The sequence below is a fragment of the Triturus cristatus genome, chromosome 7 (genome assembly GCF_964204655.1).
Source record: "Triturus cristatus chromosome 7, aTriCri1.1, whole genome shotgun sequence".
NCBI classification, from domain to species: Eukaryota; Metazoa; Chordata; class Amphibia; order Caudata; family Salamandridae; genus Triturus; species Triturus cristatus.
In genome coordinates this window covers 1,256,489,946-1,256,512,180 of record NC_140590.1, presented here as the reverse complement: position 1 = coordinate 1,256,512,180, position 22,235 = coordinate 1,256,489,946, and the positions used below count along the sequence as shown (strand labels likewise).

The following is a 22,235-nucleotide window of genomic DNA, read 5'->3' as shown; positions in this document are numbered from 1 at the left end:
ATTGTATGGGTATATTGTATGCTTAGCACTGCGCCTGTTTCCTGACCACTCGAGCCAAGCTACCACAGTGTGTCCGGAAGACCACCACCACCCTTTCTAGTGTGGGAGTGGTTTTCCAACAGGTACCTACCTATCCTCCAACTACCCAACTTAGCTCTCGAAGTGGTGGTGGCACCTGAAGAGTCCTCGTCCCCGAGCTTGCAGTCTTTTTTTCTAACCGGAGATTTCCCATTGAAATCCATTGAGCGCCCGAAGGCTCAAAAGCACTCTGCACCCAGCCGCCCGAGTGGCCCTGGCAGTGAAAACTCTACTCCTTCCTACTTCCCCACTTGCCCTGAGTAAGTGACCAGGAGCCCAGCTCCCACAGCCGCGTGGCTTGCCAGTCAGCAGCCACCAAACAAGGCCCCCCTATCCCTCATAGGATAACATTGGGCCTAACTCTCTCTGCACCCGTCTGCCCTAGAGCTGCTGAGGGTGAACCAACTGTACCTACCTGACCCTGGAAGACCCCTCCCCCCTGCAAACCCCCCCAGCCCCCCACCCCAATCAGCCTCTAATCACCACATAGGAAACCACCTTAACCACAATTTCTTCCCAAATTTGAAACTGCGTCCCTGGTTTAACCCAAATGAGGACCCTCCCTTAGAGAACTCTGAGTAAATGGTGTAGGTTAATTGACCTCGCCAGTGCTTCTGCAATGCTGCCCTCACCGATGCTGTCAAATATGTTTCTTGCAGAAGGGCTACGTAGACCCACCACCACCACCTCTTCCGATAGGCTTGTACCTTGTAGCACTTGGACATGCAGGTAAGCCCCCGAAAATTCCAGGAGATTAGTTTACATCCATTCAGAACACCTGCCATGTTTTAAGCACAACAGCATGGACCACATGCCTGCAGTAGGCCCCTCTATTATCGCCCCCTCCCTGACTCAAGTGCCCACCCTGCAGTGTACATAGGTAGCTCTCTGGACTGCATCAACAGTACCCCCTCCCCTCCCCAGGACAGTAAGGTAAACGTCCTCCCACCCTCCAAACAATAGCAAACAGAACTGCGGAACCATGTGCAGCTCGCATAGTGAACCACTAAGGAGTGGTGGTTGTGTCAGAGGTAATGAGACCATCAGCTAAGACATGCTAGTCAGACTCTGTAGGATTAGTCAAGCCGTGCACCCCACCAGGCCCATGCAGTGACCAACAGTACATCGCCCGTATGCTGCATTCGGTGGTCACCCCAGTTAATCAGCACAGTCAGTAGTATGTGGGGTGATCCGCTGTAGTTTGGTCCTGGAAGCAGTGTAGGGTTGAATCAGATCCCATCTCTGAATTGGAGGCACTTAATGATTCATCCCCCACCTCCAGACGGGTGTCCACGTCAGCCACCCCAATGTGCGCCGCCACTGCCTGCAGGCAATCACTCTGTTATTGTTCCCTCGAGGTACAGCTCGGCGAGAGAGAGGCCCATGCTGTTGCCTCGCATCCACGCACTGAGTTGACCTCCCGACTGTAAGCGGGATTTCCTTATCACTCTGCTATTCCTCAATCCAGACCTCTTGCTGATTAACTTAGGATAAAGTGTCTGGCCTGGAAATAGAGCAAACGCACCACCACCGGACATGGCCGAGCACGGGGGGGGGGGGGGGGTTGCCCCGGCACCCTAGGGAGTCTTTCATTGCAAAAAAAAAAAGGGGGAAACCCCTCCAAAGCTATTACAGTACTGTTTCACTGCCCCAGAAAAGAGATCATGTCCTTTCCCTGTATTTGCTGAGGGAGGCCCACCACCCGAGTATTATTCCTCTGTTCTGTATTCCATAGTTCGCAGCCGCTCCATCACACCCGCCATTTGAGTCGTGATGTCCCCACAGCAGACTGCAAATCACTGACCGTGCCCTCCGTGGAAGTTATGCGGTCTGCCAGTTTACGCTAGTCATCTCGGAGAATGCCCAGGCCAGCCACAACAGTGTTAATCTTGTGCTCCAGAGACTCCCTGGTGTCTTTGATTGCTGCCAGTATAGCATATAATGTGGCCGAGGAAGCCGGAGTCGTACTGGAGAGGCCCTGCTCCGTGTCAGTTTGCGAGCATGAGGACGACTGAATGCTACGCCTTAACCCCTCTCCACCTCATGCAGCGGCCCATAATAAGAGGGGTATGGGGGCCAGCCCTGCCTGAATGCAATGTCCAAAACTGATTGCCGTGCCATCTCAGGAGCAGTAGCGTCGAGTTCCACTGCCTGGTAAAATACCCATCCAGGCCACTCTGGACACCACTGCAGGGTCAACTTGGAGGGGGGGGGAATGTAGCCCTATTACGTGCGGCAACGAGTGCTGTGGGGGCCCTGCATGTATTCCAGTATCTCCTGGACTGTCCCTTGAACCAGATTTCCGGTCACCAAAGGATGGTCCCCAGCAATGAGCACAGTAGGCAAGGAAGCATGGAGCAGCTGGGCTCACTTACTGCCTCGCGAGGTTCCCCATCACTGCCAGTGTTGTTGGGGACAGCTGCCTCTCAAGGCATCAAAGCCGCAGTCCTCCGAATCCTGGCTCTTCTTGGCTGGCCTTTGTTCAGGACTGCGCACTCCATGGGCGATCACTGATGATGGCGCCATCTTGCAGCTATGTGTTAGCTGCAACACACCGGTCTCACCAAGCACTCCTGGGAGCATTAACCACCCATCAAACTGGGCCCAAATTACCTCTGTGGAATTCGCACTGGCCCTCCTCCTACCCCCCTCCCTACTTGTCACGGGGGCCAGCGGTGCGCATTAAGTAGTGGATGAGTCTGGGTGGCGGCATAGTCACAGGTGCTTGCTGGCCCTGTTGCTTACTCAATCTGCTCTAAGCCACCCCAGGAAAGAGCAAACTTTTGAGTAGTCTTCTGAAGCGAAGATAGTTATCCATGGCTCTTATGTTTAGGGTAATGAATACCATAGTTTGGCTGCTTGAATAGATGTTTCGTATGCGGGGTTTTGAGACTTGGTGCCAATCTTGAGCAGAGTATCCATTGTTGTATGTATTTGGTGTTCTTATTGCTGATGAAAAGTGGTCCTGTTCCATGTATTGCTTTGTGGGTGATAGAAAGGAGCTTTGATTGTGGATGTTCTGGCAACCGGTACCCAATGTAGGGCCATCAAAGCAGGGAGATGTTGGCCTGGAGCTTTACATGTAGGAGTAGTCTGGCAGCAGATTTCTGAATTTGTTGTAGTTTTTTCATAGTTTATAAAGATGATCCGTGGTAGAGGCCATTGGTGTAATCAAGTTTAGTACAAGAGAGATAGTAGCTTGGAGCTTGTGTGGAAATCCTAGGTGGCGTAAGATGCGTCGCAGAGTTTTCATAGTATTGAAGCTTGATCTTGCTAACTTTACCGCCTGGGCATTCATTGATAATTTGGAGTCCATGGTAATTCCAAGGTTTCCTACTTCCTTAGATACTTTAGGAGGTGGTCTCAGATTGCCAGGCCAGGTGCAAAGTGGGTCATAATTACATTTGAGGTGGCTTCATGTCAGCCACTGGTTAACTGCTCTGAGGCAACTGAAGATTTTAGAATTTCCAATGTTTGTGGGACTTTCCAGTTTAAGAAGTATTTGTGTGTCTGCATAGTTATAGCATGCAAGCTGAAAGTCCTTGATTATTGCTGGTAAAGACTTTATGTAAATGTTGAAAAGCATGGGTGAGATAACAGAGCCTTGAGGGACCCCTGCTTTTGTGAAGTATGGTTTGGAAGAGAAAGAGAGAGTATGGATGACATTTGTCCTGTTTTGAAGGTAGGATGTGATCCAGTCAAGAGCAGTACCCTCTATGCCAGCTTTGTAGAGTCTTGTTAGTTGGGGTGCTTAATCCTCAAACATCTGTTAAACCCAACAAGCGTAACCATAAGCATAGGAAATGTAATCTACCCAAGGCCAACGTAGGCTGTCTGTTGCTACAGCTATCACGAAGTTAGTGGCCCCGCAAGAGACTCACTCCAAATGACAATTGCAGAAATAAGTCCGTGATGGCCTGCAGAGTAGTATCCACTTGTGTAAAAGGCACATAGATGGATATGAACGTCCTTTTACGCCTCCCAGAGTTTAATCTACTATGAGATTTCTGGGCATGGAATGGGGAAGTGTTTATGAATGAAAATGGCAGTACCACATGAACTTTTAGTGTAGCCAGAATGGTTAATCCTAGTGTAACCATTGCGAGCCAGTACAGCACATCTAGTTCCCAACAGGTAGATTTCTAGAAGAAAGAACACCTGTGGAGCATTTTGTTTAAGGTGCTGGAAGATAGCCCTGCTTTTGACCTTGTTGTTAAGGCTGTTTTCATTCCAAGAGATTACATTGAAGGTGTCCTGGACATTTGTCTTGGTGTGTTGTCCCATTAAAACACTTTTAGCTGGGCAATTTGTGGACTGTTGTGCAAGCAAAAAAGCGAGAAATATAATAATAATAAAAGCAACTCTAACCCCAAAGCTGCACCCCTCTCACACACACACACTTTCGAAACTGAAGCCTCTGTCGTCCAAACTAACTTAGAAACCGTATGTTGGGGAGTAGCAAGGGGAGAACAACTCTGGCCATCAATTGATAATATAAGTAGAGTAGCCGACCTACCATTGAAATAGATATTGCAGTAAATCATCCCACTTGATTTACCCAACAGCTACAGGAACACATGCACTTTGAAAATAGAAAGCACTGTAAAACATTCTAAAAGAATATCAGTGTCACTCAGAAGTATAATTATCCTGCTGCACATCTCAAGAGAGTGTATCTGCTGCTGTAGATCTCTCACTGCTACAGTCTTCAGTATCTAGAGGAGGTTTCACCTACACTTGTATAGGAACATCAATCGTCACGATTCGCATGCCTCACCTGCTTCCCCCGCGAAGGCCTTTCCAGCTGGGAGATCATCGTTTAGTCCTCTGTTTGGAGGCCAGCAGTGCGCTGTCAGCCACTGATACCAGCCCCTATGGAATCCCCAGTTTAAAGCCAGTCCCTGACTTCCTGAGGTGGCCCAAAAAAGTGTACCTTCACATTCTGCTGGCCCTTCAGTTTTGAAGGATACAGGAGCATGTAATGTAATTGCCATTTCTTGTAGCTGTAGTTTCACCTCTGAGAATGACCTTCGCTGTTGTTGCACCTGGGCCATATGTTCTTGATTAATGCTGACCCTAGTGGAGCCGATTACATTGTCTGGTGGGCCTGACACAGTGTCACATATCTGTCGACATAATTAAGAAATTCGGGCTATCGGTGGTCGTGGAAGCGCCCCATGGACTGGGGGATCGTGCCACCAAACATCTGTAAGCCCACTCAGTAACCAAACTGGAGGCTAAAACCTCCACAGGAACCCAAGGTTTCAGCCAGATAGTCTGGAAACTCTGAGGGGCACACCCTTCTGTGCCTTCAGGCAGTCGAACAAGGAAGATAGTGTTTCGTCGTGAGACCAACCCTCAGAGTCTTCTGCCCTTTTTTTTTTCTTTTCTTTTTTTCCCAAGACTGCTCACTTGCCCCTGCATGTGTGCGACATTGGTTTAGAGTTTGTGCACGGTCTTCTGTTGTGAACCGTCTAGTTTCTGCTTCGCCATCTCTCTGCAATCTTCCTACGGTCTTGGTGCAGAGGGCCCACTTCTGAACCAATTTACCCGATTTGTAGTTCCTATGTTTTTCACTTGTCCCAAATAGCTAAATAAGAGGATATTTTCAGGCATTACTGTGGAGTGATGGAATCAGTGGAGCACACTGAGGGAGTCCTGGCAGACTTGTCAATTTTGCTCTGTTGGATTATAGCGGCTGCTTGTGGTTTCTCCATGGTGCCTCATGGAGTAGGAATACAGCAAGTCTGTTTGTGAGGAGTGGAGTATTTGTCCTGATTTTTAGCACTTTGTCGGCAATCATCCCTCTGTAAGTGATAATAAGCAGAGTCATCGTGCAGTGGTTAGTCCAGAAAGGCCAACAACCAGGCTTGCTGTATGGAGTCGCATGGTTGACGCTGTGGTCCCTGCCGCTATCGTACAAGAGAGATAGGAGCACACCTCTAGGCAAACCAGACACTTTGCGGCCTGAAAACCTTCTAACTCTGGTCCCCAGTTTCAAACCATAGTGTGTTGCATGGAGGTCTGTGTATGGCCATTTCAAAGCCCAGAAAAGAGACCCCATGGGCAGCACGACTGTACGCCCCCATTCAGGGCTATCGCAGGGCAGGGACACTGGTACTCCAAGATCGGGGGATAGGGCCAGCAGCCGGCCTTAGGCTTCCCAGCCGGCAGCAAGCCTCGGGCATTCCTACCACGCTGCACAAATAAAATGTGAGGACGTGAATGCTCTCCGTTTCAGAGGTGCAAAACCAGGCCCTCGCGACGTGCCGAGGCTGAGATGCAGGCAGAGTCCAGGACACAAAGTGTTGCTCAGCAACTCGTCGGGGCCCAGGTCCTAGTTTGCCGACCGGTAGTGCTAAAAAGAAAGGATCTGCACGCTGAGTCCAGCACATGGGCCCTGTCGGGCCCTAATCCGCACCCAAGGTTGCAGCTGGCTAAACAAGACTAGCAGCTTCCCAGGGTCGGTAGCCCAGGCCCCACCAATCCTCCAGCAGTCGGAGTGCGGGCCACCATCCAACCCCCCCCCCCCCCTGACCCTTCAGGGACTGGAGAGCCAGCCAGCAGCCCGCAAGACCCAATCCGCTCCCTCTACCTTCCTCAAGATGACTCGGCAGCTCTGCTTCATTGCAATCGGGCATCTGTCAAGACGCGCTAATTGGCGTCAGCAGGAGGGGGTGGGGGTCGTGCAGTCGGGGGCCCCCATCCAGGGGGTAAGGTCCCTCCGGCATCCCAAGCGGAATTAGTGGCGCTGTTACCTACCGCGGGTCGGCAAAGATGGTTTAGGATATTAGGCGACCAGGTATTGGAGTCATTTAAGGGGTGTCAGCCATCCGACGTGCCCGGCCACTCCATCCTAGCAGTATAATTCTAACACTCCAGCAGGCCAAACGCACGTCCTGCTACATTGGAAAAAGGATTGATTTCTGTGTACTGCGTGTGTGACATAAATAATTTAATGTGATGATCCTGAGCATTTTTTGAGATGTAAAATAATCCTTATTGCATTGCAGTGCAGGGTCTCGGAGGAGGTGGAATGATGCCCCAAAAAGCATGAGGTTAGAGCAGTGATACTGACCTTTACATCCTGGTCAACAGCAGTACTGCACTGTTTATTCGACTCAGCACTAATATTCAAAATAAGTTAAACGGGCAAACATTTATTTAAAGGTTAATTGAAGTTAATGAAATGAAGTAACTATGGTGTCCTGAATCATTTAACTTTAGGAACACCTTAATTTTTAAAGGAACCTTACAGCAATCTTGTAAAAATACGACCATCTGTTTAAAATTCAAAAAGTGTATTTCATCAACCCGAAGAACAGTTTCACCTTAGTACATTAGATCATATCAGTGCATTGAGAAATATTTTGGGAAAAGTGATAGTTTTCATACATGAATTTAGAAACATTCATGCTTCTCTCACCCAGACCAGCAATGCCAATAGTGAATTAAGAGGTAATTGAGTTGTCCTGAGCACCTTTGAGTAGTTTGGGTTGCTATTATACAGGAACAACATTCTAGTTTATAAAGTCAAACACAGGAAAAGGTTTTGTACAGCTCACATTCTGAAGTCATGTGTTTTGAGATCCTCATATGTAATAACAAAGAAAAAGGAGGGAACGTGAAATAAAACAATTGCCTAGGATCACAGTTTGGTCAAGTGGAGAAGCCAGGATTGGTTCCATGTTTTCTGGTTACACATTGGCAAATTCAGCCTCAATGTAGATGCTGCGCTCTCCATCTTCTTTAAAATAAAAATAAAAAAGCCACCCTGCTGTAATCAATGTGGCCATAGGACACTCCACAGAACACACTTTTTGACCCCTGGGAAAATGTTTACAAGTACCCGTGGGGTAGATGGAAATACTCCGGGGTCGAGCAAAATGTACAGTTTTTTTATTAATTGGTATCGTAGCTCATTTAGACAACTGTGCTGTCAAGCCAAACTTAAAACTTACTTTGTGAGAAAGTGAAGATCTGCCATCACCAAGAACAGCTAAGCTGATTGGGGTATTATTTATGTGCAGCTCTTGCTTTTTCAACTGTACCTTTTATTCACAATTTCCTGATGGTTAAAGCCAGGCATGAGGTAAAATACCTCCAAGAGTGTGACATGGAAACTATCAGATGCAGAACTTATTCCGTTCTGTCCTTGTGCAGCAGCTATCCTTATTCAGAGTCTGCTCCACTGGTGTGATTCCTGATGTTTCTGTAACTGTGCAGTAGTTTCCTCTTTTGATATCGTAGGCAGGTAAACAATATAATGCAGTGGTCCGGAGGTGCCAAAGGGATTAAAGTAGAAATAGGATAATTCCATCAGTCTGGCTGAATTAGCTTTTGCTGGCTCAATTATAAAGAGACTAAGCAATCGATCAATCAGTATGGATTTGTAAAACGCAACTCATCACCCAACAGAGTATCCAGGCGCTTGCAGGTTCCAGAGGCTCATTCGAACAGCTAGATCTTGATAGGAAAGCAAGGAGAAAGCATTGAAAACGAGGGAAAAGGAGAAGACACTAAAAAAAAAAAAAAAGGAAAAAGCAAGAAGGAAGTGAAAATGAGGTAAAAGCAAGGAGTAGGTACTCAAACGGGAGGGGAACAAGGAGAACACAGGAGCAAGAGTGATGCAGCAGCATGGTGGAGGAGCTGGGACTGCGGCCTCCATTAAGTAGGTCCTGTGAGGAGGGAGTGGCGCTGGGCGGGGCTAGGTGGGAAAAAACAGACGGAAGCGGCAATGAGGGAAAAACAAAGAGTAAGCAGTGAAACGAGAAAAAAGCAAAGGGAAGGCACTCAAAAACCAGGAGAAAAAGCAATGGGAAATGTCTTGGGAGGAGGGAGGGGTGCTGGGAGGCAGTGGGCGGGCTAGCCGGGAGGCGGAGAAAAAACGGGCGGCAGGCGGGTGCAGCAGTGATGGGAAATGCAGTGAAAACTACGGTAAAAGCAAGGAGAAGGCTCTCAAAAGAGGAAAAAGCAAGGAGAAAGCAGTGCAAACAAGGGGAAAGCAAGAAGGCACTACAAAAACAGGGGGTAGAAGCAAAGGGAAAGCAGTGAAAACGAGGGAAAAGTAAGGAGAAGGCACTCAAAAAACGGGGGAGGGGGGAGCAAGGGGAAAGCACTCCAAACATGGGTGGAGAAAGCAGTGAAAATGAGGGTAACAAAGAGTTTTCAAAATACAGGAAAAAAGCAAGGCGATAGCAGTGAAACCAAGGAGGAGGGCAAAGCGAGGAGAAGGTACTCAAAAAACGGCGGGAAAGCTAGGAGAAAGCACTTGAAAAAGGGGGAGGGTGCAAGGTGCAAGCAGTGAAAATGAGGGAAAAGCAAGGAGAAGACACGCCAAAAACAGTGCAAAAGTAAGGAAAATAAAGGAGCTAGAGTGATGCAGCAGCACAGAGAGAGTAGGCAGCGTAGTTTCAATGCTGCATGACCTACAGTTCGTGCCTTGTCCACCTGCCTTTCCAGATATTTTCCCCTTCTCCACCACTTGGAGGGGTGTATCTGCTAACTTGCAGTCACGGGGGCTCAGGTCCGCCACCCACCGTCTCCATTTTGATCTCTGTGGCGTGTTATGAACATAACCCTGAACCTCGCATACTACAGCCAACATTGCCCGTGTTGATCATACTACACCCAACATCCTTCCAGCAATGCAATCTGAAATGGCACCCAGGTACTGATGCAATGAAGACTGTTCTGTGACTTCTTCATGAGTACACAGCTCTATGCTTATGTGACTGTACATCCAACCAGGTCAATGGGGTTTTCCACTCAGAAGTGTGGATCATTTGATAAAGCATGGCACCATTAGTCAGGGAGGGTTCCAAGTTCTTTTAACATTTACATCCATATCTTCATCTCTCAATGTATGCAGTCAGCTACGACTTTAATCTGTTGGTAGCACTTGTCCCAAAGTGCGTTAAGGGATGAGTGGTCCAGTAGATCATGATGGCATCCTCTTCTGTCTTCCAGCCTCTTGTGTAGCTGAAGCAGACTGCAGCCAATGTCGTCCAGTAAAGGCGTGGGAGGAGCTCGCCGGCGACGGACCCGCTGCCGGAAGTGCTTCGCCTGCATAAGGACAGAGTGCGGAGAGTGCCACTTCTGCAAAGACATGAAGAAATTTGGTGGGCCGGGCCGCATGAAACAATCCTGCATGATGAGGCAGTGCACTGCAGTGAGTATTTTTGTGTGCTTGTATTGAGATGGGATGTTTTGTCGTGGATGAAAGTCCGTGGGCATTAGGTTGTGACCTATCTGTTAGCGCTTACCAATGTCACATGGTGCTTCCTGTAATAACTCAAACCGGCCATAGAGGGAATCTCCTCAAGCCTGCATGTTTGGCACATTTGGAAATTCATATGACAAACCCTGTCCAAGCGCTTGTTTTTCTTATGGAGTGTGGTGCTTAAAGGTTTGGTTCAGATGAAACCACCACTCAGTCTGTCCAAAGAAGGGCATCTTTTTTTTAAGACAACCAGTCAAGTCCAAGTCCTAAGGACGGATTCACTGCTTATAATGTGCAACCACATTGATAGTTGGCTTTCTTTAACTGGAGGGGACCTCAGGACCTCCCTGGAGCATGTGGAGAATGTGATTGAGAGCCCTATAGGATAGAAATGCTTTGGACCGCTTTCTACATCAAACGCTAGGGTGCTCTACTGTGATAATTGTGTTCGTATTGTGTCTTTCATGTTAAACTGGATTTTTGTTTTTCTCTAAGCCTAAATAACTTTTTTTTTTTCTCAAACACCTCTTTTCACTCTTTTTCTTGTGTATATGGCAGCCAGTGCTCCCACACACGGCTGTGTGTCACGTGTGTGGGGATGCTGGGAAGGAGGACACTGTTGAATCGGAAGAGGAGAAATTCACCATGTCTCTCATGGAGTGCACCATCTGCAATGAAATTGTACATCCACACTGCATCAAGGTAAGCTGGTATGATGTCTCGGTAATGGAAATGTTGCCCATTTTGGTTTATCAGCATACCCCATTGGTGGCTCAGACTTATTGTGTATGGATTCTGCTCCTGGTGCCCCATATGTGCTGTTGAGCGGTCTCCTGACTTCGACCTGCATCCCTCTTTCACTGTTATGTGATCACCACTTAACGTCTGCATTTTGACATCGGCACTCATCAATTTCAGACTGAAGATTAGGTGTTTTTTCTGGGTCATTTTTGACATATATTTGGCCTGTCTGGTGTGCAGACAGGAGTAATGTTTGTGCTGGTTTTCATTTTCAAAAAATAGAAACAAGGAAACCCTATTGATCAGAAGGGACCAAGGGTAGAAAGTTATTTAGAAGAAACAAGGTCCCGTTCAATTTAGGATAGGATTAAATATCACAATTTTCCAATCAAAAATTGGATTATATGTTTTATTCAGAAAGTGATTAAGATATAATACAGTTACTACGAACAAAAATACATGTGGTGAAATAAGTGAGCAGCCCGTGAGTTGTAAAAGGAAATCAGCCGATTTCCTAACCGCAGGCAAGTGACTTAAAATGTGACTTTGTGTGTGTGTGAAATAAGGATTATTGAAAGTCACAATTGAACAACATCTCGTGCTCTAATAAAAATTACAATGTATCATCGAGATTAGAGATGTGAGTCGACGACGTTTCGATCCCCAAAGTGGTGGTGGGATCTCTTCAGGACTAACCGATTGATGGAATGCCTGGGAAAGTATGCTGTGCAATGGACAGCTTGAAAGGGAGTTAAATGCAGGAGCCGTACAATTCAGACACAGTGGTCAATTGCAGCAGGACTGACACGTCTTGGCGCGCATAGGCAGAAAGTCGTTCAGGAATAGTGATGGAGCGAAAAAGGGGGGATTTATCCTTCTGTCATATAAGGAATTCTGGAATAGACAAAATAGACTAGGAAACCGTCAGGTATATGGATGGAATCTCCAAGCACTCCTGGTAGGGCCTGTCCGGCGGAACCCAGTCGTGGGTGATCAAACGATGGATGTTCTGGAAAATATAAGAGGATCAGAATAAGTCCTTCCTGGTACAGGAAAAGGCAATTAATGCCCGTGTGTGAACCATCCTTCGTTCCAGAGATTAGAGAAGCAATAGTAGCCAAGCGAAGGTGGCGGACCTGAATGGTAAACAGCTGCGTCTTCGTGGCGAGGACGATGCTCGTAATGAAGTTCCAGGTCTGCAGCGACTGTCGCATGTTACAATATGTTTACATTTGCCGGTGAAAAGTGCAGAGATTTGTGTAGAATTTTTTTTTTTTTTTTTTTTTTTTTTTAAAGCTAAGTATATTGCAACATCTAAATTGTTTTTTAATTTTTTTTTATTAGGTTATACATATGTTACAAATGAATGGATTTCATCCATAGCATAGCGCTTCTTCATTCTTTTCTTCATACTCATTCCTCTTTTTGTCTTGATCACAATGGTCTTATTGTGTTTTTACTAACCTCCAGACTGAACAAAGAGTCTATAAAATGTTCCAGTTCAAAAACCTTTATTTCGGTCATTAAGACCGTAAAAGTTTGCGTACAATACAATCCAAATCGTGACAATATAATCTAATCCAAATCATGACAATATATAGTTAAGGCACATCGAACGGAGATATAAGAATCAAAGTGCTACATCTTCGGGTGCGAAAGAAGATTTGGGTGCACTAACCAGTGAGCAAGCCAATTGGTTCAAAAAAGTGCAAGTGCAATAATATTTAAACATAAAAAACACAGGCATAAATACAATAACAAACAAGTCAATTGCAAAGACCAACCAATGGGCAGAAAATTTGATAAAAACGGTACAATTAAAAATATGCCTGGAGAGGGTTATACATAAAATGTCTCAATTAAAAATAATCATCTCATGGTAAAAGATCTAAAACAATTAAAAAGATAAAAGAGGGTTTTTCCACTCTCCTTATTATACCCAATAGAATAAACTATACGCTAGCAGCTGGGGTGGTTATCTTTTTTTCTTTTTCTAAGAAAACCCTGCGCCACATTGTGTTTAAAAAACGAGAAACAGCAAAGACAATGGGCTTAGAGGTATCGTATTTCAAAACTCTAAATGCCTCCTGACAGTGCACAAACCACATGTTCCTACACAGCTGGTTACCCAACACTGTCTTGCCGATTTATAACCTGGGCAAAAAAATAAAACATGCAGCTCTGACTCCTCCTGATGGTTACAAGCTGGGCACCCACGTTGGCCCAATACAGCCCATTTGGAAGTTAAGGCCCGCAAAGGAAGGGTGCTAAATCTAAACTGGAGGTATAATTTTCTTGCTGGGGACGGTAGAATATCATCCAGAAAGGGTTCTAATTTATACTCCTCTTTCACAGTAAGAAATTCTACTGTCAGAACACCTAGGTTCGGATTCCCGTAGATGACTTCCAATTTGTGAGTTCGATAAGTTCTCACCAGTTCAGTACGTGAAAATGTATATTTGCTCTCTGTAGGGAGGTATTTACTGAAATTGAGAAGACAAATTCTCAGTTTTTATGTAAAAAGGGAACCCTCACCTTAAAGTCCCCTTCGCCCTTGGTCATTCAATCTCTCCCTCATGCAACTGCTTTAGGTTTAATTTTTGTTTTTACAAAGGTGTACAGAAAGATGAATTAAACTTTTAAAGTTGTGAGCATGTCCTCCCAAGGTCTGGGGTCACTGGTCCGTAGCAACCGGATTTAATCCTGAAAAAGGGAGAAAGGTTCCTGACTATGTTAGAAGCACATGGATCCATTTGGAGAAGAGGGCTCTTTTAACAGTATATGTTCTTTCTCTCTTTCAGCCCTGACGGATCATAAGTATAGTGGGCTTGCTCCCTCTTTACAGTCATATAATTTCATTTTAAGCTTGCATCCATATTTCCTGTACCATGTCCCTAAGTGGCAGAGATTGACCGAATGTGTTGGAGATGAAAATTAAGATATGTGCAAGTCATAGTGCCGCACGGCGGCAATTTGCATGCCCTTATTTATCTTTTATTTCTCCTCAGATGGGGAGGGCTGACGGAATCATAAATGAGGAAATCCCAAACTGCTGGGACTGCCCCAAGTGCAAACAGGAGGGCAAGACGGGCAAGGTAAGTTGGAACCTGAAGTCCTACTAGAATGTTAGAGGTTCATATGTATATTATGCTTTTGCCTGCTATGAATCTATTTTGTTTCTGTTCAGTGGGTTCAATCTTTTGTTAAATTTAGGCTGCTGATGACGCTGTATTCCCTTCTAGTTATTGTACTAGTTCATCAACTCTTGACAATGGACAGCCCTTACAATCTGAGACATTAAGTCAGTGGAAATCAATGCAGAGTATCTGAGCCCAATCTGATTTTCGAACTAGTAATATTGAAGATCATTTGCTATGCAAGCGTCCTGTGATGTCCTGGGCTAATAAGAATCTAATTCTCTTTCAACTGCTTCTCTTTGAACTTTTGGATCTAGAATTGTGTTCTCTCGTCTCTAGTTCCTTGTTTTGTTTTAATTTGATATTCCATGAGCTGGGGTTTACCAGGTAGGGTTGAGAGAACCTTTCCTACAGACTGTACAAATTGTCATACATTTTTAGTTCGAGGCGTGTGGCTGTAGATACATATGATTTGCATAAGTGCGCTATCAAGTGCCGGGCTCGCATGATTGCAAGTTGTTTTTGTTTGAAAAAGTTTTTTCGAGTCACAAGGCTGTGTGACTCCTCCTTTTGGTGATACTGCGCATGGGCATCAACCCCATTGTTTGATTGTTTCTTTCTGCCGAGGGGTTCAGATGTACTCTCTTGCGCTCTGGTTCTAGATCCTTTCGGGCTTCCTTTGTTTCGCCAGTAGATCCCCTTAACTTGACAGTATTGTCTCGATAGTGTAGTTTTCCGAGCATAATAACATTTTGCGCATCTGGTTCTTTGACTTGGCTCCAAGGCCTACGAGCCATGCCCGGCTGGGCCCATTCAAATTCAACAGATCTTATCTGAAAATGAGCTGCTAATGGAACACACTCCGTTTTTGTTTGAATTGCCATTCCAAATACCCTTGCACCCACCAACATTCAGTCTGCAATCTATGCCTTATCAGACTATCTGGAAGACACTTGTCAGGCCTGTAGGTCGATCCGATCTAAAAAGACCCTTTGGGACCGATGTGTGCGTCACCAAGAAATGCACTGCAGAGAAGCAGACAACACACCTGACATCTTTGGTCGACAAGAGGAGGAAGAAGAGGAAGTATCATCAGCCCAGGAAGAATCTTTCTCCATCCAAGATTCTGATTCAGTCAGAAACCGAACATGATCCAGCCATCCTGGAGTCTGCCCACAGGTGTCAGATTGTGAGTACAACTGCCCACGATCCGAAGCCCAAAAAATCGTCTCTGCCCAAAAAACTCCTCCAGGTCCGCCACTGCATAAAAGCCATGGGGCGCACCTACATATACACTCAAAAGCCCCACCCTCAAGCGCAGCACTGAAATTTCGGCCTACAGCAGGAGCATCCACCTCCCTGAAATCTTATTCCACACCGACACATCAAACAATAACTTCAGTACCAATAGACAAGGGACATAATGCTTTGGCTCCGAGCACACCGGCACCGAAACCAAAACTTTCCTTGGCACTGAAATGGTACACCTTCGGACCAAAAACTCCACCAAACCAGCAGCAGCGTGGAAAGGGCGGCGCAAACGGGCATGGAGGACAAAAACAAAGGGCACAGGCACAACCATGAGCAAAATGGGCAAAAATAGACCGAATCACAGAAAATGACATACACAAGGCATAACAATAAAAAGACCGACAAAAAGACAATAACTGGCACAACACGCCGACAGATAACAGCAAGGCTCTTCCACTGGACCACTTGGGATGAGGGGCATGCAGGAGCCACTAAGTAACAATTTAATTTTCACTTACAAATTTGCCCAATATTTGTCAGAAAACCATGTCTGCAATCCCTTTCATTCATGTACAGTCTCACTACTCCAATGCAGTTTTATCCAATGATGTCTTAGACTTATGCTATGTAATTTTGTGCTGGTGTTAGACTGGGGTCTACAATACAAAATTTCAGATCAAGATACATAAGCAATGAATAGTACATAATTGCATTTGTTTGAGAATGTCACAGGGGAATTAAGATGGCCATATGAAAAAGGGAGTTCAAGTGTCACCATTGTGCATACAAGTGAAGAAACTTTCGTGCAGATAGACTGCCTGCACTCAACCATTCCCGTGATTTGTGGATATTTTTGTTCTCACTGATTTTGATGAAGATTTATAAGTTTTGTATAAAGTTTTATTGACATGTATTGAAAAAAATATGAATGACAACAAGATAAAGGTTTTAATGCTTGAAGAAAATGTTTGCGATAAGTAAAGTAAGAAATAAAATTAGTTTTTGTAATCAAGTGTGGGGTACTGGCTTGTTAGAAACTAAAAGTAAATAGGTCGGAATAGAGGTATTATACTAGTTGTTTTGGTTTCTTCCACCCTCCTCTTGGACCTCAAAGTATCTTAGGGGGGCCTTTCTCTCTACCAGTTGAATTTAAGTCACTTGTGTCAATGTTTAGTATCCTCTTCAGCAACAAGGATCACTCCAGTACCAAGTAACAAAACACAGTGCTCAACCTTGGATTTTTTTTTTTTAAGGCAACTAGCTTTTCGTTTGGTTTATGCCTTGCTGGTTGTTCATTTGCATGCAGAGTGAACATTTGAAATACTCAAAATGCCTAACCTTTTGAGTTCATTGTGCATATTATCTAAGATTGTTTTTTCTTTCTCTGTAAAATCCTTTAATATTATTATAAATGATCGGTCATTGTCTTCGAAAATTCAGTTTTGTTGCATGAGGCTTTAAAGTCTTTTTTGGCCCTCCCAATTTTCGTTCTAGGATATCACTGATGCCTCTGGTAAGCGCCGTACTGACAATGGAGAGGAAACTGTTCGGTGGAAGCTGACAGATGAGCCTGTACAGAACAAAAAGAAAAGCATGGACGACACTCAGGGGCACAAGCGTAAGAAAGAGAAGGAGCCACCAGCAGACACTGGACCCAAGAAGAAGGTCTGTATAGATTTCTGTTATAGGCAGTTATGAGGGCTCTCATACCGAGCTCAGAGGATGTTATGGTGATCATTCTTCAAAGAGGACAAAAAATATAACTTTTTGTGAAAAATAGTGGAAGGGTGTCAAGTGAGGAAGCATATGAGTAATACAAAGGTGTTTTTTGCAAAGTGTATGCAGATTGTATAGGAAATTTGGAAAGTACTGATTTAGAGAGGGCACTGTTGAATGGCATCAGATTAATTGATGATGACCGGTTATGAGTCCAAGTGGGTGTGTCTCTGAGTGAGTCTCAGTGTGTCAATTGCCATTACTGAAAGAGTGACTTGGCACCCTTTAATTCTTCTGTCTGGTCCTAAACAGTCGTTCTTGAGGAGTTTTGTTGTGTAATCTTATAGAACACATCATATTTTATACAAGGTGCTACATAGCATAGCATTAGAATCTGTCACCCCTTGGAAATGTTCGTTATTTTTCAGCCACTTAGTCAGAAAGCTGCAGGATTAGGGGCAAACGTAAATATCTTACAGCGTTTGGGGTTAGATGCAAATAGGTGGTTGAAAGATAGATGAAATATTTATTTTAGAACCGATACTGTGCTTCGTGCCTAATTTTGAACACTGTGTGTTACGGAGATGTACTAATGATATCCAGTTTCGCCATCCTGCTCCCTCATGCTCGCACACTTACTAGTCAGTCTTCAGTTGTATTGTGACCTGGCACACCAATGTTGGCTTTTCCAATTCATCTCAACACTTTGCTATATTAGAGACCTGTAACTGCATGGCCCATAATTCATGTAATCAGGTCTGCACCCTTTCATCTCACACTTCCCTCTTTTCTTTAACCTGTATTGGCTGGTCTGGCCATATTTGTTGGATGCTTATTTCTCATATTTTGTTCTCCGAACAGATGACTTACTACAATATTGGTGATTTTAAACTTATACTTCTTACATGTAGTGGAGTATTAGTTCATGACATCAAGTCTTTGAATTATGCATGTCAATCAGTTTCATATGCCATAGTATTGCTGACCCCAAATGAGTACTTGCTGTATTTTGTGTCCTGATTTAAGCCCTCTAACTGCAGATTCCTCACCGTAGAAGTGTCAGACTGGATCTGGAAATCTTGAGCATTACCTCTGTGAGCTGGTATTTGGGCTTGACTGGCTCAGCGGTGGAGTCCGAAGTGACATGCACAGTGCCTGTATAGGCTCCAGCGTAGTGCGCTGATATCCGTTCCTTTGTTTCTCCGCCAACACTGTGGATCCGAAGAGCTACCTCAGGCATTTTTTAACTCCTTTTTGCAACGTTTTGTCAATACTTTGTGAGTATTTTGGCCCAGTGTACATACTAGGGATATGTCCCCTAACAAAAACCTTCAGGTTTTAAACCTTGTTGGTAATGTTAGGCAGATGTCTGTGTTTGATCCCTATTTGGTCTGTGTCTTGTGCTTTGGATCGGGCCACGATGCTAAATCCGAAGCCGAGTGCAAGTTGAAGCATTCCAATGTAATCTGCGAGTGGACGATTAAGCTCCTGCTGGTGCTGCTGAAGAAGGCTCTGCGTCGTTCCCATTCCGTAGGGAGATCTTGGGGTCACTCCTGGATTCGTTCCCAAGGGCAGTTGTCTCCCTACTCCAAAATGTCATCCTCGAAGTGAGGCGAAGTACAAGAAGAATTCAAAGTGTTCTTGGGCTTCCCCATCCCAACGACGTGCCCCGAGGCCTTACTCCTGCAGTCTACCTACAGAACCACAGCCCGGCCCTGCTCCACACTTTCTCTTGTTCCCCAGAGTGACCCCTGCCCAATTAAAAGCATTTTACAATGCCATGCATGCCATCTTTCGGGCCACTGACTCCCTCTGGTGTGCCTTCGAGCCCCACAGAGCCGAGAGGTTCTCCTGGGTTACTGCCAGCAGGTTTGCCCCCAACACCAGCAGGGACCTTTGGGTCAGCTCAAGAGCTGGTTCAATGCCACCAGGTATACCTCCACCCACCCCGGACTTCCCTATGCCACTGAACGACGAGCCTATTGCCATTTCCAACTCCGAGACAGCACTGCCCCAAAGCCGCTCGAAGTCGACTCTGCCGCTGCCCAGATCGTGAAAACCTCTTTACCTGCCACCCTTAGACTCTTCTCACTGAAAGGGGAGGTGGGGATCAAGAAGAGGGGTATGGACCCTTTGAGGTGGACCCTGACCAAGAAGACAACTGGTCGGAGGAGCTGGGTCATGCCAGTGACCTGGAGACCTCCCTAGACTGGTATCTTTTGGCACTGTGATGCTTAGGGCAGGTCCTTGTGCTACAACTGCTGGCCGTCGAGGTCAAGCCCAATATATTGACAGAGGTGCTTCACCCAGGGGCTGGATCTGCACAGCCATTACCTCCCTTTAATGAGGCCCTCACTGTCGTTCTTCTGGGGGCCTGGGCTGAACCTTGCACCATGGCTCTGGTGCACCACATAATTGCCCGTCCCCATCATCCCACCGCGGGAGACCCAGCCTTCCTCTCCCATTATCCCCCTCCCTCCCCCCCCCCCCCTCCCCCATTGAGAGCATGTAGTTCAGGCCTCAACAGCTAAGGTCAATCCAAACGTATTTCCTTCCACCCCATCAAATAGGGAGTACAGGAGGCTGGACGCTTTTGGGAAGATAATCTTTTCTTTCAGAGCTAGGCTTTGTAGTCCATAAACACCGTATTCCGGTCGGGCCAATAGTCCTATGTTCTTTGGAACTTTGTTACGCAGCTGCTACCTATGCTTCTTCCTTAACCAAACATTGGTGGATGGTCAGGACAAGGCTAAGTTCGCCATCAGTTGTGGACTGCAATCCATGGACTCCCTAGGCATGGCCATGGCCTCTATGCTGGCACTTAACTGCCACGCCTGGTTGTGGTCCACTGGATTCTCTGGAGATGTGCAAGCATACTTTGTCGGCATGCCCTTCAGTGACTGCTGCCTATTTGGCAACAAAGCTGACACAGCACTTGAGTGGTTTCCTAAAAGCCAGGTCACTTCCAGATCCCTGGGGCTCTCTGACTTCCCAACCACAGCAACAGTCCTGTCGCCATTTCCGTGATTGCGACCGGAGCTCCTATGGGCATCCGCATTACCAGCCTTGCACACCTCCCCTATAGGCTTTCCAGCCTTTTAGTGGTCGGCCGCTTGTCCAAAAGCAGCACCAGACTCCGCCCCCCACCTCTGGCCACAGCCTTTAAACTGCTTTAGTGAGCCCTCCACCCAACACGACCATCCCGTTGGCGGCAGGATTATCCACCACCTGTACAATTAGACCGAAATCACTTCTGACAAGTGGGTACTAAAAATTGTGGAGAGAAGTTATGCCCTTCAATTCGTAGAAGCCCCTCCGCCTTTGCCACCATCTCCAGTACAGCTGACTGAGGACTCTCTTCCCTTGCTCCACCAGGAAGTGCAGCGCCTGTTGGCCACAGAAGCCATCTAGTGGGTGCCAGCATCAGAAATGGGGTATGATTGCTATTGGCGCTACTTTCTGGTGCCGGAAAGATAGAACGGATGCCTCTATCCTGTACTAGATCTGTAACCCCTCAATGGCTTTGTGAAAAAAGGCAAATTCAAGATGCTCACCTTGGCATAGGTTCTGTACCCTGGAGACTGGGTTGTAGCATTGGACTTTCAGGATGCTTATTTTCATATCCCCGTCCCACAACTCACAGGCATTTCCTGTAGTTTACAGGAGGCCATAAGTATTTCCAATTCCCCGTGCTCTCGTTCAGCCTCACAAGTTTGCCCCGTGGTGTTCGCGAAAGTGGGTGCAGCACATCTTCTGAGGCCAGAGGTCCCAGTCTTCCTCTACCATGACAAGTTGCTGCTGAAGGCTGGCTCGCTCAGGCAGCCCTTGTGCACCACAAAAGAAAAATGTGCTGTTTCTTCAAAAAATTAAGGTTAACACCATTTGTGTACCCTAATGATTGTCAGGTTTGACTGGATATTGAATATTTCGGAGCAAGAGCCCTCGCCCACCCTTAGAGGTGGCATGCTTCATCACTGGGCTTGCTCCTCTTTAGGCCGACACTGGAATCCCTGACAGACCCCTGAATGGGGGCTTTTTGCCAGAGATCTTTTCCCGGTGTCTGCCGTCTGTCTTTGGTTTACCAATCTACTAATTCAGTCATAATTGGGTTTCTGAGAAATTCCTCAAAGATTAAAAGTAACTTGAGTATCCCCCTGTAATTACTTTATTGCAAAGGTCCATGTTAAGTTAAAAGCAAAGCGGGAATATGATGGGAAATATTGCCCTCCAAAGGGTCAAAATGTTTCTTTTAGTCTCAAAAGATGTATGGCAATTCTTCAGGACCATATCACCTAATCTAATAATACTGGGATCCTATGCTAAATTCATATGCGGTCCCCACATTTCACATCACCCTAATTAGTAAGCAATAAGGCATAAGAACTTACACCTTTAGCATGTTGTAGGGAATTCTCGTACCCTAATCCTGACCTGAAATGGAACATCTTTACAAAATGTAAATTAAAAACATCTCAAAGACACCTGTTGTGTATATATAAATCAAGTGCTAATTACCAGTCTCAACACTTGTGTGAAACTCAGTCAGCAAGTAGGACATAGAAACATATAGACCTAACACGTTATGAGCCAGAACTACTGCAGGAACACTCTGTGGATATGTGAGTGGGAAAATACATTGTAAGAATAAGATCACTGCTTACCCAATCCCTACTCAAATTTGGACTTTTGGGATCTTCTGCCACTTGTATCTCTTTCTCAATAATTTTAAAAGTGCACGTGAATCATAAATCCCTACCTTGAGGTACATCAATCCACTCACCCCTTCTACTTACGTGTGCTGCTCTGTGACTTTGCCTGTGACCTTCCCAGTCTCCACAATCCTGGACATGAATGGATGGCGCCAGCGGCCGGTATTTAAACCAAAAAGAAGCCGAGATTCAGTTCCAGTCATGTGACCTGCCGTCAACATGGTCACGTGACCTGGTCATATTGCCCTGGTCTGATTTAGGCATTTCATCAAGTGGTGTCCCTCCTCAGGTGCCATATCGGAAGAGAGTTGTGGGTGTCTGAATTAGTTAATATATGTTGGGAAATACTACTGTGAGTGATAAAAGGAGCCCCGTATTTAC

General features: G+C 45.8%; 1 protein-coding gene across 7 annotated transcripts in view; it reads left to right on the top strand.

The window, feature by feature from the left end:
* FBXL19 (F-box and leucine rich repeat protein 19) overlaps positions 1-22,235 on the top strand; it is a 232,401-nt gene that overhangs the window by 49,155 nt on the left and 161,011 nt on the right. For all 7 annotated transcript variants that reach the window (XM_085618747.1, XM_085618744.1, XM_085618745.1 and 4 more), the window contains 4 exons: positions 10,048-10,249; positions 10,859-11,002; positions 14,050-14,136; positions 16,924-17,094. In XM_085618747.1, the coding sequence (XP_085474873.1) occupies positions 10,079-10,249; positions 10,859-11,002; positions 14,050-14,136; positions 16,924-17,094 (573 nt within the window). In that variant the 5' untranslated portion in view covers positions 10,048-10,078. The remainder of the gene's footprint in view (positions 1-10,047; positions 10,250-10,858; positions 11,003-14,049; positions 14,137-16,923; positions 17,095-22,235) is intronic.